Source organism: Aquila chrysaetos, chromosome 14, assembly GCF_900496995.4.
Source record: "Aquila chrysaetos chrysaetos chromosome 14, bAquChr1.4, whole genome shotgun sequence".
Lineage (NCBI taxonomy): Eukaryota > Metazoa > Chordata > Aves > Accipitriformes > Accipitridae > Aquila > Aquila chrysaetos.
Genome location: NC_044017.1, coordinates 5,125,424 through 5,142,185, shown reverse-complemented (window position 1 = coordinate 5,142,185; position 16,762 = coordinate 5,125,424). Strand labels below are relative to the sequence as shown.

The following is a 16,762-nucleotide window of genomic DNA, read 5'->3' as shown; positions in this document are numbered from 1 at the left end:
TTTACACAGAACTGAAGAGCAGTAAAAGATTTTTCTACATATTTCTCTACAAATTATTCAATTAATTTGAGTTGTCTCTGAAAGCTGGACCTACAGTGAGTCTGCCTTTATGCCATTACTGCCAGTAACGAAGAAAGCTTAACTTGAACAAATGGAAAGTTTGTGCCACTTTCTGGGATATAATATGGGCATGCATACACTCTTGGCCCTATTTAAGTATAGCAGAGAGGATTGTCACATGGAATAAGCATGATCCCCAGAAAGCAGCAGAAAGCAGAATTAATAGATCAAGACGACTTTGAGTTCAGTGTAGTACAGACATTCTGGAGGGAACAGAGTGGCAGTGAAGTTCTTCATAGATGTCCAAGCACTGAAGCAGCCTTTCGGGACTTTCTGTAGTGGACTTTCAACAGGTGTCAGGAACCACAGCTCAAGAGTTGCCATCAGCATTGAGGAAAGGTTTTCTTTAAAAAGGAATCTGAGTGTTGCAAGGGAAAACATAAAGGAAATGATCATTGTTCTAGTTCCACATTTAGCAATGGCTTATAGGTAGGTTAGGGCACCCTCCTGAGAGTAACTCAGGTGTCAGCAAAAGGAAATCAAGAGGTCTCTGTGTGTGTACAACAGCTGAGGTACAACCACAGCAGTAGGAAGGCTTCTGCACTCTTCTTCAGCTGCTGCTTGTGTTCTCTTTTCATTACATCCAGGATGCTCAAGAGTGAGATCTTGCATACAAAGCATAGGTAACAGGAAGACACAAATGCCTTTTCTTTTCCCAGTAATAACTAACCCTTTCTTAGTCTAAACTGGGGTGTCACAGCTTGAGGACAAGATGATAGAAGTAGACAATAGTGGGAACATTACAACAAAGGACACCTCCAGATCTCCTACTTTCAATAAGGAACCCAGAATGAGTCACCACATGCGGTACTCAGCCACTGTCCTCTGATAAGGAGAAAGAAACCACATCAGGGTGGTAGCTGGCCACTGAAGATCAGAAATAACTGACAAGCATGACAACTTTGTTCATTTTCCAGGTGTGTTTTGTTTTCTGTTGTTTGGGGATTTTGTTTTGTTTGGGTGTTTTGTTTGTTTGTTCTTTTGATTGCTTTGCTGAAGTGCACCAAGCTTCAGATTACTACCAGCAACACAGAGCAGCAAGGCCCCACAGCTGAGCAAGCCTCTTCAGCCAAGGCTCCTAAACGGTATCAGAGTTCAACTGAAGGAGAAGGATGCAGGGCACTATCTTCCCCTGTGAGATTACTTAAGGACAGCAGTTGGTTTTTGCACCTGTCTTCTGTGCCAAAAGCTTTGAAGCCTCCGTGACAACAAAAAGCTCTGAGCGGCCAGCTTTGTTCTTTTTGAAGGTGTTCCATGGAGTAACTCACTAATTTAGCTAGCAATAATTCCTGAAGGTGCAGATATCTGTGGTTTGAATGCTAAACAAATTGAACACTGAAAATGTAACATAAGGCTTCCTCCGGACAGCAGAGACAGTAGCCATGCCCATAAGAAAAAGGAAACGCTGCAATAAGATTTTGGAACAGTCTGGGACAGTTGTTGCTATCCACCAGAAGTTGCATGGAAGAGGAGTCTAAAGTATGAACCAAACAGCAGATACCAGACCAAGAGTCTTCTCCCATAGCATGAAAAGATACAACAAACAAGTATGTGAGGAAAAATTTTTTCTGTACCCTCTACACACTATAGAGACAAAAGCAAATGGCAATCTTAATAAGGACTGCAGCGAAAAAGGTTTGTGTTGCTGCAGCAGTACTAGGGGAATCGTATACTCACAGCGATCAGCAAGTGGCCATTAAAACAATGGCCTTGAAAATGAAAATGGGAGGCAAGAAAGGCAAAGAATGACACAGCAACTAGTTAGCAATACCTTGGGAAGGCAGAACCCAGAGCAAAGATATCTAGAAGACAGGTAATAAAGGGCATGGTGGAGAGAAAATGAAAAAAAGAAAGGATAAAAATGGAAGATGGACCATGGAAGACAATGGATGCAGGACCTATATCATTCTTGGTATTGGAAAAGGAGAAGAAGACCTAAGAGATGCACAGCAACCAGAAAAATGTTTGGGAGATGGAAGGGTAGGGAATTGAAATAAAATTCTTGAACAGAGGCAAGCAAGTGAGTAACACAAAGAACTGCAATGGAAAATGCCAAAAAATCCCCGTTTAAAGCATTTCTCCACTTTACATAGGAGAATGACAGGCTGACTTAATACTGGAGTCTGATAACCAATACAGAGGTCATCCCCTTTAAATAAGTTTAATTGCTTTACTGCACTTAATATTCTTAATGAGCAGCATGCAAAATTCAATGATAATCCTCTGAAGCAGGACTTTACTCATTAGAACAAAATTAAGACAACACCCTTTTATTAGAACAATTTCTCTAACTCTATTTCTGTAACAGTTACAATGATTGAAACCATTATTTAAACAAAAAAATGTCGTGTCAAAGCTAAGGTTAGAGGGGAGGTTTTGTTTCTTAGAGTTCTATCAACTCTTTAAAATAATCACATCTTCATAAATACCTGGCTTCCCCTTCGTATGATTTTTTTTTTAAAGTTGTTTTTCAGTATTTGGGAAAAACAAATATAAAAAATATAGAATTCAGAATGGGAACAAAATACAGTTTTCAACATGGAAATTCAAAAGTTAAGTTCCTGCTGATCTGGTCCACAGCTATATCTTGGAACACTGAAGAACGTGAAATTTCTAACAGATAAAATGACAGATAAAGAGATAAAGCAGTGTCAAAAAATGGAATGCTGCAGTCCAAACATTTACATACCTTTTTGGTTTTGATGTTCATTGCTTTAGGCTAGCACGGTTGATGTTGCTACCATGCATATGACATTGTTAGAAGCAAAACAAAGATCTCAAAAGCAGACATGCATGAAAGCAAAGGGTACAGCTAAAATTGTAACACATCAAGTTCCAAATGGGTTGTAGAAACCTTAGGTGTCATTCATCGTATTTTTCTATTTTTCAGAGACATAAATCCTGGAATTGTGAAGTTTTAAAGCAATGACTTACCTCTGCAAATAAAGGGGATATAACTGTAGACAGGCATTGGGATAGAGGCCTCTTTGGGATATCCTTTTCCTTTAAAGAAAACAAAATTCTGACCAATTTTATTTCTGAAAAAAAGCATCCTCATTGTATTCTGTTTCTAATCAAAGAAAAAAAATATTTCCAACATGCTACACTATGAAAAATCTGTTTCTATGTACACACAAAAGTATGTAAAATGTTCTACAACAGAGTATTCCAAAGCACTGTGGAAAATGGAGGGCTGAATTAAAATTTGAGGCTGCAGCACGTCAAATACATGCAAGCTCAAAATCTAAAACAAACACACACACACCCCCCAAACCCAAACCTCCAAAAAACCCCACCAACAACACACAACCAAAACCCCACCCCACCACAATCCTACTGAGCATGTACTAAATCATAGACATGCTGATATTTACTAGGTTCCTCCCATATGATACAGTATTTTTCTTGTATTTTTCCAGTTCTGGTAAGAGCACACACACAGAATTTTCATAGCCAGGGTAGCAACCACCTCCCCTAGCCACACAGGCTGCAGAAAATACAATGGAGCAGAATGGAGCAGCTCCTAAACATCCTTTATTCTGGGCTGGTTTTTTTTGGTTTGTGGGTTGGGGATTGGTTTCTTTTTTGGACATATGCACATTCTATTCTTTGCTACATTGTAGTCTTTTTTCCTAAAAGACCTGAATGCCTTCCCCAAAACCCCAGCTTAACTTTGTTACTGTACTGGTTTAAGTTTACTTTATAGAAGGAAGATTTTTTTAATAAAATGTTGCCTGGTCTTCCCCCAGTTGTAATATTTCACAAACTACAGAAATATTTTGGTACATATTTCACGAACTACAGAAGAAGGACACATCTACAGAATATCCAAACTTCAAGACTTACTCAAAATGTTTTGTGAAAGACAACTGTAGAATATAAAATTTTAGCAAAAGTTCTGAAAGTTTTACAGTTTAAATGCTTTTAAAGGTATGAAATAAAAATCACCCCACTAAATTATTAAAGCAAGAATTATCTCCTTATATAATACAGTCAATATTTTGAGCACCTTATTTCTTTGCAACTCCAAAGGCTGGGCTGCTCCATTCTCTAGATTCTTGGGGTCTTTTTCTCTTATTGTAAAGATCCACTCTCCCGAATCACTCCCACCTGAAGCCTGACCATCTGGTTCACTTCAAGGGAGGGGGGAAAAAAAAAAAAAAAAAAATATGAAAAAGTTCTATTACCTACTCCTTATTGTCCATGTTCATTCAATATACATGCTAAACATAAAAACCGCAGTCAAGACCAAAATCAGGATTCTGTTGTGCAAGTCACTAAGTATAAAGACAAGTATGAAAAGTGATGCAATTAATCTTTTGGGGAAATTAAAAAAATGAAACCAAGATACTTCACTAAATGTTAAATTAACTTCAAAAATAAAGAGACACATTACAGATTGAAAACATTCTCCGAAGTTACATAAACAGGTAACATGAAGTGTTCTATTGCTATCTGAAAACTGTCTTTAACAGAGTACCTCAAAACATTAGGGAAGGGGGGAGAAATTAGAAGACTTAATTCACTTTTTTTGCCTAGAAAAACAGCTAAGACACTAGCTTAGAATACCTTTGAGGAAGACAGGTCATCCCCAGCCCAATAGCAAGGTAAATTTCCCACTTCAAAAAAATTTGACTAAAAAAGTACAGGTACAGCATGGCTTTCACAAACTACATCACCTAAGTCAATCTTTTGCCTCATTTTTGTGGATGGCATAGTGATTTTTTTTTTCTAACTCCTGCTGAGTTAAAAGACCAAAAATATTTATGCTGACACTAATGAGTCACTGCATTACATTTCTCCTCTCACTACCATACGTATCCTCCTGTAAGTTCATTTCTTTCTGATCTGTGAATTGAGAGTCATTTGCAAGAAAACCACCAATTAAAAGGGCATCTAGTGGCCATTGTACAAAAAGTATTTTAGCGCAGCCTACCAAGTCAAAAAGCATGTGATCAGTGTAAGAAAATTCTCCAAGATTTCTGCTTGAAGTGACATAGAACTTCTGACTGTCACTGAAAGAGGTAGGACTACCTTTCTTGTATACATTAGCTCTAGTAAGTTCATCCAACAGAAAAATATTAATCAATTTGGAAAGTTAGAATTCCAGCATGCCAAACCAACTCACCCTTTTACCACATCTAATACAAGAGCTGCTGTGGAAGCAAAGGAGGGGAAAGCAGGCTTACACAGAACACTAAATTGTCTCAAAATAACCATTCTAGTTCCACTACTCTCCCATGGCAAGCTATCAAAGCTGGTCTGATATTCCACAGGAACAATGAACTGTAACCTCAAAGTTCAGTTAGTAATTGATCTGAGACCAGTTGTAGGACTAGTAACTTACCTTCCAAAGCAGACCTGGTTTTGGGCTGGAACTGCGATCACTGGAAGGCATGAAGCCATTAATGATGTAGGACAAGTATACAGCTGTAATGGCAGCCCAGAAATCATAACCAGCCTGATTCTTGCCATTAGCACATAGACTGGAATTGCAGAGAATAGTTGCGTTTTCTTTCTTATGAGGAATTTAATCCATTTGTGAATAAATTGTGGCAATCCCTTCACTTGATTTTCAGAAGTATGTCATCTGATGATACCCACTATTTTCAAAATTACATTTAGACTAACAAAGTTAACTTTTTAACTGAGTCATAACTATCTATAACTGGGTTTCCTGAGGAAACAAACTCATGGACCTACCAAACAGCTCCATCAAAATTTGATGGAGAGAAGTAAAAATTGGAAAGGAAAGAAATCTGGAAATATTTACACCACTTCTCCTTTTTTAATAAATAATTTGACATTTCATGACTATCATGCTGTAATGGCCCAACCTTCCTGGAAAGATAGAAAAGAAAAAAAAAAACTCTTATAAAAAAAACCACCTAGGTAATATGGTTTGTACCCCAAAACCCCATTATCATGGAAGCATTGTCCACTAACCCTATCTTATACGCAAGGATATGCTTCTGCCTGTTTACTCAGCCAAAATGAGGGACAACCTGCCACCAAGGAGACAGCTCCCCTCCTTAGGTGGCCAAGTGAATGCCCAGCACAGTGCACGTGCACACTGCTACTTGGCCGTGCAGGGCGAGGACTACCTTCTGCTCACGCAACAGGAGTAACAGTTGGCCTTGTATCTAGGAAAGACCCTACGTAAAAGAGAAAGTAGTATAGAATGGGCCAGAAAAATTGTTCTCAGTGACTGTTATTTGCACGAAATCCCTTGCAACACTGAAATCAAGATCTCATTAGTTTACCAAGGCTGCTAAGCTGAAAAGCTGTAAATAACAGAACACAGGAATATGTGTGCTAAAAATAACTACTTGGCTCCTATATTTACAAAGGGTATTTTACAAACTCAAACTTACGTATCTGAGTCATCAGAACTGGAGTCATCATGACTTTGTTCAGACTTCCATCTCTTGTGCCTATCAATAAGGTCAGTCAGGTAGGAAGTTTTCTTTGAGTTTCGTAAAATAAATTTGTGTTTTAAGAGCTCTTTTGCAGTAGGTCTCTTAAAAAAAAAAAAAGATTTTTTTTTTACTGCATTTGAGAGTGTTAAATGACTCATTATAAAGAGATTAAGAAATCTAGACTTCAGTCTTGATACAAATGAGATTTTAAATACATACAGTATCTAAAAAAAAAAAAGCTCGCAAGTATGTTGCCCCATATTAGAAAAGCTGAACTGCACTTATTCATGTAATTCACGTAAACCAGTCACGTTCTCTACTATACGTTGACAAATAGATGACACTTACAAAGCTTGGGTCCTTGTTTAAGCAGGCCTCAACAAATTCTTTGAGGGATTTACTGAAGTTTCCTTCCAGTGTTGGTGGATTGTTCTTTGGAATGAGGAACAAAACCTTCATTGGATGTAATTCGGAATGAGGTGGCTCTCCTTTTGCAAGTTCTATGGCTGTTATGCCTAATGACCAGATATCTGCCTGTAAGAAAAAATGCTTTTAAGATTAGGTTGGAGAAAGAAGAGAAACACTATTGCTTGCTGTCGTGGTTTAACCCCAGCTGGCAACTAAGCACCACACAGCCGCTCACTCACTCTCCCCCCAGAAGGATGGGGCGGAAGAGAATTGGAAGGGTAAAAGTGAGAAAACTTGTGGCTTGACATAAAGACCGTTTAATAATTGAAATAAAATAAAATAATTATAATACATTGTAATGAAAATGAAAATAACAAAGAGAGAGAAATAAAACCCAAGAAAGACAAGTGATGCAAATGAAAACAATTGCTCACCACCAACCGACCGATGCCCAGCCAGTCCCCGAGCAGCAGCCCACAGCCCACCTTCCGCCTAGTTTTATTGCTGAACATGCCATCGTATGGTGTGGGATATCCCTTGGGTCAGTTGGGGTCAGCTGTCCCGGCTGTGTCCCCCCCCCAACTCCTTGTGCCCCCCAAGCCTGCTCGCTGGTGGGGTGGAGTGAGAAACAGAAAAGGCCCTGACTCTGTGTAAACACTGCTCAGCAATAACTAAAACATCCCTGTTATCAACACTGTTTTCAGCACAAATCCAAAACACAGCCCCATACCAGCTGCAGCAAAGAAAATTAACTCTATCTCAGCCAAAACCAACACACTTTCAAAGGTAGATTTTAAACCTTTACTGTAAATCATTTCACATGTAAATTGTTTTTGCTATCATGGTCTGTTTTATGTGGTTAAGCGCATAAAATAAAGTACACAGAGTTCCTTGGTTGTTTTTACTCTACAGCCTAAAGCAGTTCTACTTACTAGGGTTTTAAAATTTTTTAAATCAATACTATTACACCAACAGTTATAACTGATCTTGAAACACAAATATTTTTAAAAAGTAATGGTAGATTGTTATAAAATAGCATTTTATCCACCATATTCAAGTACACTTTGTAAATATGGGGGAAAACTCAAATATTGGCATAAAGGAAAATGTTGTAACATGCACAAGGTTTTTGCTCAACAAGCATCAGGTAGCACAACCATCAGAAATCTAATACATTTTCCTGGGGTTTAACACTGTCTTATATATCATTCTTATTCACAGACTAGAGAAATACAGTCTAGAACAGTATTATTCAACTTTTTCAACCCAAGATTTCAACCAGTTAAGCATTTGGTCCAAGTAGCTTCTGAAATATTGACAGCACTTTTCCACCTGATCTGCTTTGTAGACCTTCTCCTGCGAGCCATGTCTTATAGGCCAAGAAGGCCTGATCTAAATCAAACTTCTCTAAGTCATGCACATGCAAAATGCAGATCCAAAGGCTCACTGCCAAGTTAGAGGGACAAATCAAGTAATGCAGCAGAGATGAGTGCTAGATCTGCCACCGTTTAATTTCACTGATGAGTTGGATTCACATTGCTACGGGATGCCACGATATGCCTATTGGGTTTTTAGGGAAGATTATTTAAATACATTTGTTTCATAGGTTTTCATCATCAAAACGTGCTACTCTTTCTAGGGAACACTATCTTCCTAAATCCAAATCCTAATGCCAAATCTGCCTGTAGTAATGCATTGTAATTCTCCACGTTCTGCTGAAATAGCAGGCCTAAAAGTCAAAAGAATAGATGAATAAGCCCCTCAGAAAGGCAAAAGAAAAAAATTTTCACAGAAACATCTGTTCCAAAGGACAAGATATGAATTAAAAATATTCATGTTTTGGTTTTTTTCTGTTTCTTTTGAAGTGAAAGAAGAACAAAGACTTGCTCTTGGGAAAATAGGAAAGTTCTGAAGTGAGCTATCTGGTTTTAATCCCAAACAGAGCATTTGGATATTCACTGTGCTGTAAACAGATCTATTTCCAGGTACTGGATAGAGTAGAGATTTCATTTATCACTGCTGTCCTTACTTAGTGTCCCTCTAATCCATCTGTCCCTGCTCAGTTGATATGCTAGGTTATCTTTGACTAACTCATACAGGACTACAGGCTGATAGTGGCAATGTATGCATCCATTCCACTATCATAGCTACATTGCCTGACTAAAAAGCAGCTCCTTCTTCCTTGTTCAGACAGTATTCTACTGTTAAGAGCTTAGATACTTAATTTTGCAAGTAAGTATGGAAAAAATACCACCAAGTCAATTAGCATACCATTAAATTTATGAAATGACATTTTGTTAACCCATGTTACAGAACTGCCATCTCACAGTGAGCACAGAGGATTTCCATAAGTATATGAGCTCTGAGTTTCATTTATCTTAATAACAGCATTATCAGCTAAGCTCTCCTCAAGTCTGAGTATAATTGTGGGTAACTTTTCTCTAGCAGGAAAGCTTTTCTGGGTTATGAAAGAAAAATGTCACCTGCGAAGATGAGTCTTCATGTTAACAACTGAGCATTATTATTTCCAATTTACTCTGAACTTCAGTTTCTCAAGAAGAATGCGTTAAAGCCATATAAATGGATAGATTTTCTTCTGCCAGACTTTCAGTCACAGATGGAGCATGTGCATATATAAGTATAAAAAAAATCAAATTTATATGTGTACATGCATACACACACATATATATAAATACTTCCTTTTTTTCCTCATTTTTATAACTTTCTACTGCTAGTGACCTTCAATGAACGAAAAAGTTCAACAAACCACGGCTGCGCACTGAACTCTTTGAAGTCCAAGATGGGTTTTGGAAGCCCATTCCTGTTGGAAGCAGCAAGAATAAAAACCCCAAATGCCTCCATAACTGTAACCTCTCCTTTCATAGATAAGAAAGGATCTCAAAACAGGAACATCAGTACCAATTGCGTGTGTATCCAACTAGGCATTTCTAGGACATGCTTGTCTGTGACAATGAAACTCCAGAACAGGCACAAATCAGTCCTCCAAATGAGTAAGAAGCATGACCTTAGAAGTGTCGACATTATCTCACGACTAAGTTTTACCACGTTATGATTTTTACAGTTTCAAACCTTGTACAAAAATTATTCTTCCAAGTTCAGATGAGAGTCAGCAAATCATTAGTTACTATTTTTTGCAGTACTGCCATAAGCCTTTCCTCTTCTATTCTAATGAGTAAAATTTAGTCTGACTTTGAAGCTCTTGTAAGTCAAAGAAAACAGGCTATGTGCAAGAGAAAAATATTTTAAAATTAAAACATCCTTTCTATTAGAAGTTATATAGTAGAAAGGACAGAGAACTAGATATGGGAAAACTGAAGCAGATAAGAAGAGATGCTGACTTTCAGATGAAGAAAGGAATCAAAACAGGAGGAAAAAGAACTATTGCCAAAATAACAGAAAGTAGAAAGAAGGGAAAGTTCCTACGAGGACATTGTATCAAAGAACAAATAGCTTGGAGAGAAGGAAATAAATGGCATAGCAAAAATTTCAACTTTATTTTTCATTTTCCCTTGTAGTTTATTTTTAAAGTCCAAGTAATCCATGGGGGTGATAAAATCTAGCAGCTGAAGAAACTATCAGCCATGAGGAAAAAGTGAAATGTCAAAACATGACTATAATAGTTATATTAAAGCTGCCACCTGCTTTTTTAAAAATTTCTTTTCTTTTTTTATTTATCTTTTTCTATCAAGTAAGCCTCTCAGATTAGCTACTGACCGGATTAAAATGCAAATGTTATAGCTAACTTACTCTCTCACACAGGCCATCTGGAAATCCCATGTTCTCAAATATATCAGTCTGAATTATTACTTACAAAAGTCTGATAGATACTAAAATTTCATCAGCTTCTATGTCACAAATCACAAACCTTGATTACTTTTTAGGCAATAAAGACAAGTGTTGAAATGCCTTGTAAGTATACCTTACAACATATGGTCTGAGAAAGAATAATAGGAATATCTTAAGGACACAAAACAGTTTGGGAATGGGACTGAATAAAGCAAGAATGGAATGGGCAAATTCTGTATGGAAGTTAAGGAATACACAGGTCTCATATGCATAAAGCAGTCCAATAAGCCTCACAATCTTGAGAGCACACTATTGGGAGCATAGATTGGGACTTGGTTCGACATTAAGTTTCACATATATTAAAAGAAAAATACACAAAATGTATACATTTGTCAAATCCTGAATTAAAACAGCATTTTTAAAAAATGCACACATTTTTTATCTATTAAAAAAACCTGCTTCTCTACCTTAACAAAAAAGATAAAAGATATTTCCCGTAACATACATTTGGGAAAAAAAATAAAGACTATATTCAAAATCAACAGCTTATGTTAAATATTTATTATTTTTACACAATCTTAAGAGACTTTAAAGTGAATGTTAAAGCATTATAAAGGAATGCAAAAACAATAAAAAGAAGAAGTTTTTGGCTAAAACAGTGTAAGTGCTTCACATAGAAAATTCCTCAGAAGTTTGTCTCTTCAATTCTGAAATCTGTGTTTGACAGAATGGTTAACTCAGAAGCATATCTGAATTCAGAGGAGGTGTAACTATATCTTAATATCCAAAACTGCTTCAAGTGGACATCAGTATACTAGAAAAATAGTTCTTGCATGAATTTTGTTGATAATTTAGTGTAAGCCATGGTCAGTAAATCCACCAACTGCCCATAATTTTAAGACAAGTGATAATAGTGCGGAATCAACAGGAGACCTTAAGCTTCATAGCAGTAACTAGCAATGTTGGACCTCAGGATGCATCTGCCTTCCTTTAGCCTGGTTAGTAGTTATATGTCATAACTTAGGTTTTGCTTTGCCTTGCACAGTCGTGCTATTTCAGCAGCCAGCATAAGCAAAGATATCAATCCAATCAGAAAAGGAGCAATAATTTAACAGTTGGTGTGAGGCATACAGTAAATGAGGAAAGACGCAGATGAACTGTGTGAAAGAAGTAGGTGAACTGTGCCCAAGGTAGTGTTACAGAGCACTTTCAAGCTTTTATTGGGAACCCATCAGCATGTGGGAAGTAAGAGGATTCAACAGGGCAAAGAACAAAACTGGGTAACACAGCAACTACGTAATGGAAATTGCTTGCACTTCACTGGGACTATGCTATGAAGAGGACAGTCCTGCCTAACACCTCTCAAGCATGGCCAGCTTATGAAAGGAAAATGAGGTTAGCTTTGGACGTCTGTGTTCTCACATATGCATAATACTATCTTAAAATAAACAGGCCTTCTCAAGTGGTTGTTGTGCAATAACAGTAAAACTATTGTCTGTAAAATTTAGTCCAGTCTCTAAGTGCCGAAAGGCTCACAGCCACAAATAAGTATCTCTAGTTCATCCAAAACTTGAGCTCTGGCCTTCTAGGGAACACATCAAGTGTCCCAAACCTTTTTATGTCCACATGATGTTGTAGACTGAAACAGACAGAATTCAAAACCTGCGGACTGAATCATGCTTTGTCCAAGTGAAGATCATTCCCAGAAGCTAAATCTCAAAAAAAAAAAAAAACAAACCCCAAAAACCCAACCACCAACACTCAAAAAAAAAAAAAAAAAAAAACCCCACACACCACCAAACCAAACACCCCCCCCCCAAAACTCCCAAACAAAACAAAAAACACCATCCACAAAAACAAATATGATTTACTCAAACTTCAAATGGGAAATTTGGGGTCATTTAATGTTGTAGAGGCTCTACAGAGCCTTTCTACAGAAAGATATCAAATAGGGAAGGAAGTAATACTACAAACAGTCTAGGCCAGAGTCAGTATTGGCAGGTTCCTTACATGCGTCGGAGTGGAAAGAAACACACCAACCTGTCTCATTGCACAGAGATGTGACCAATCAACAAATCACTACAAGGGGATCAGAGGAGATAGACAACAAAGATGAGCTCAGGGAAGAACATAAGGAATGACTGCTAATTATAAAGAAAGCTGATCTTACCGCAACACAAGTGGGCCTTGAGGGTGACCTTTGTTTCAGATACAGCTGCACCAGTGGGTCACTGGGTTGTGCAAATAGCCCTCCCAGATATAATCAGTAGAGCAATGTCTTACTGAGCTAGCCAAACCAGCATGGGGAGGGGGAAGGAAGGGGCAGCAAGGAGGTGTATATGTAGCTCAGCCTAATAGAAGTATAAAAACCAAGTGACCAACAAGATGAATTTTGGAAAGAGCAATGGGCTTGAGCTGGCTTCAATGCATGTATTCCTTCCTCGCAACTGGGGACACCACCCAGTGCCGTGGTGGTGAGCTTATGGAGACCAATAATGGGAATTGTGTTTCTGTTGTGATCCAACTGTATATTACAATTGATATATTGTGCTTGTGTTGTGATTTCAGTATGTGGCTGTACCACTCTGCTAAATCAAAATCCTGTGCAATGTAAATATCTACAAGTACATTTGACATTAAACCCTCCCTGTACAGAACAGGTAAAAGAGTGTGGTCAGAGAGTAGCATAGACCTATGCAGCATATTCTTCCACAGATGAATAACAGCACTTTCACACAACACTTTCACACCTACCAAATCCATATTCTCCAACAGTGTTGCTATTTTTTTTTTCCTAAAAACAAGTGGAAGCATATTAACATTTTGTATATATTTGCTCTCTTCTACTTTTAAACAACCATCACAAGTACTCATCAATTGCATGGGATAAAAGCTGACAGGATGTACTTAGCAAGAAATATTACAATATTGACATTTGGATGGGCTTAATAGACTAGGAAACTTAAGGTTTGGATATGAATTAGGAAAGCTTCTTTCCTTTCCAACAGCTTTTAGCTGCTAGGTATCATCTAAACGTACACCTGTCTAGACACAGCCAAAGTTATTAGCTACATTCTGAAGACCAACTTATGTAATTCAAGTTAAAAGAGGAAGGGACTTTGGCTAATGCCTTGAAATAACTTGCCTTCGAATCATATGCCGATTGCTTTATTACTTCAGGTGCCATCCAAAATGGTGTTCCCACAAAGGTATTCCTCTTTATCTGTGTATCTGTTAGTTGTCCTGCTACTCCAAAATCTGCTAGTTTTACTTCTCCTTGTTCAGATAGCAATACATTAGCAGCTGGAATAAAGAAGAGGAAATAGCAGAAATTAAATTTGACACTGGAAGGGTGTTAATTTACATTGCATGAGCTCTTCTAATATTATTACAGTACAAATAAAAAACAATTTACCTTTAATATCTCTGTGGATTTTCTTTTCTGAATGCAAGTAATCGAGTCCTTTGAGTATCTCCCTCAATATTGTAGCAATCTGGGTTTCATCGAGTGAGCCAGGTTCTAACTAGGAGATGCAAGAAATATTTTTTTATATATATACACACACATGTGCGTATACGTATATATACACACACACATATAAAGGAGAAACAGAGATAACAGAAATAACATTGTGACTATAAAAAGACTATAAAACTCCTTCTGTCACACCTCAAAACTTCTAATTTGCTAACTTCATACCATGAGATACAACCCAGAATATTCTTTAAAAAAATACATAGTTCTAAACTAAGTGGCATTATGAACAACAGGCAAAGAAATACTTCATCTATCTATAACACTTTTAAAAGTTTGTTAAAAGCTCCATAAAGACACAGTTTCAAGTAATTGCTTTGCGGTCAGGTCATACATATATACACTGCATCTGAAAAGCATCTACATTGTAATCTGATTATTAACATCACACTGAACTTAGATGTGCAACTCCACAGGCCCTATACGCACCCAAATCTTGAAGTCTGAGAAAGAAATTAAGGCATATAGGGTATCACATATCCTATGGCTATATACTGCAAGGGATTTTGTGAAGCTCTGTAAAACACAACTCAAACTGCTAGGCTGACAGAGCATTGCATATTTCAAAAGTTAGCTTTTTTCATATAAAGCTGAAGGTATAAATCTGCAAATTGTTAGAGTTAAAGGTTCCAAGTAATTTAATTCTTATGAGAGAAACAGCAGTGGTAGAAGATCTCAGAGCTCTCTATAACTGATATAAATTCTAAAAGTGAGTATGCCACTAACTCTAAAGGGACAGAGGAAAGGTCACTACTCAGAGAGGCTCCTTAACCAATAAGGGCATTTTGAGAGAGGGACAGAAACTTTGTGGACAACAATTAAGATTGGAAATATTCCAGTATTCTAGTTTACTTCACAATAGCAGTCACTGAAACACAGTCAAAAAGTTTTATCTCTGAAGCTTCACTCTGTAAGAAAGCAAGCATTTTGGATAAAACTTTTCAGATAAAAATTAAAATATTACATCCCTCAGAAATCATCAGCTAATAGGTAGGAACAGAGGTGAGATTTCATGTAATGCAGACAACATATTTGTTTTACCTTTGTAGCTTTACTTACAATGTTTTTTGCTTTTCTTTAGTTTTGATAATATACATGATATTGCCACCCCCTGAAATCCACTAAGACATTGCCCCAGCTAGGCTGCGAGCACCAGTTCAAGACTTGGTAACATGATACAGCACATCTAATGGGGAAAAATTTCTTTTGTCAGATGTTAGGTCACCTTAAGTGAGGAGGAGGTTAGTGAAAACAGACTTAAGGCTGAGAATATTAGCACTTGTACCTCAGCCACCAACCTAAATTATACTCAAAGTTGAACAACAACATATATGTAATTGCATTAAATGTACTTTCTTTTGTGAGCCGTGATTTTCAAAAAAAGCCAGTGCATATTCAAGTACAGAAAACACCAGGCTAACATGACATGTATACACTTCGAACATGGAATTCAAGGTTCCCATTCAAACTTTCCTCGAGTATGGAAACATGATAAAGCGTGCCAGTTGTCCCACCAGATTCCAGCTGAGAACCATAATATGCATGTTAGAACTAGGAAAACATGCAGCAGAACATAAATTGAAAACGAATGAAAGACAAACAAGATGCTTAATATGCACTTACATGATGATTTCAGTTCTGTGACACAATTTCTTCAATAACATTTTAGGATGTGACCAAAGACTTTGTACTATTTCTAGGCAACAAACTTGGGGAATAAACATGTGGTCATCACGAAAGTGAAATGTGTGTGATTAAAAAAAAAAAAAAAAGAGACAAGAAAATGTGATAACATCTGTTTTCTTTCTGCTCTTTTATACCTTTTTGAAGCATGAAGAAGGTATAATTAATTTATAAAAGCAAACCCCGTTTCTAATGGCTCTTTCATCAGGAAATAAACTTTTTTTCAGCATATCTTTATGGGGAACATTATCAATTTTTACACAACCACAGAACTCCTTCTAACAGGATGTGGAAACTAAAGATATAAATGGGTTCCAAAAGGTAATTACAATTAAAATATGGCAGCACAACTGCAGGAAGCCTGCATTTACTACCCCCTCCTGTCTTCCGGATGTCACCAGCAGAATCCCTCTACACTGGCCTTCTTCCTTTTGCTCTTTCCTCAAGCATTTACTAGTTGCCCCAGTTGAGAACAGCAAACTTTGCTACAGAGACATTCCATCTCAATTGGTATGACAATTTTCACATACTTAAAACATCCATTTTTATTTCTATAATAATATTTTTTAAATCCACAATAAATATAACATGATGTGTGATTTTGTTAGGGTTTTTTAAATAGCCAAAATGAATGGACAGCAGCCAATCACAGAAATCATAATCTGCACCAAACCTTTTGAATTATGATTCAAAACTCAGTACTCCATCCCAGATGCAGAATGCGGCACCTGCTCTTGTTAAATTTCACATGATTGGTGATTGCCCAGCTCTCCAGTCTATCCAGACTTCT

The 16,762-nt window shown here is 37.3% G+C and overlaps 1 protein-coding gene across 4 annotated transcripts in view; it reads right to left on the bottom strand.

Annotated features, from left to right (window-relative positions):
• STK24 (serine/threonine kinase 24) overlaps positions 1-16,762 on the bottom strand; it is a 64,556-nt gene that overhangs the window by 7,451 nt on the left and 40,343 nt on the right. For 3 of the 4 annotated variants that reach the window (XM_030036536.1, XM_030036539.1, XM_030036540.2), the window contains exons 4-11: positions 14,170-14,278; positions 13,900-14,057; positions 13,057-13,105; positions 12,925-12,998; positions 6,888-7,073; positions 6,495-6,640; positions 4,130-4,253; positions 3,055-3,123 (exon numbers count right to left, since the gene is read on the bottom strand). In XM_030036536.1, the coding sequence (XP_029892396.1) occupies positions 3,055-3,123; positions 4,130-4,253; positions 6,495-6,640; positions 6,888-7,073; positions 12,925-12,998; positions 13,057-13,105; positions 13,900-14,057; positions 14,170-14,278 (915 nt within the window). The remainder of the gene's footprint in view (positions 1-3,054; positions 3,124-4,129; positions 4,254-6,494; positions 6,641-6,887; positions 7,074-12,924; positions 12,999-13,056; positions 13,106-13,899; positions 14,058-14,169; positions 14,279-16,762) is intronic. The other variant, XM_030036537.2, reaches the window with a different exon arrangement.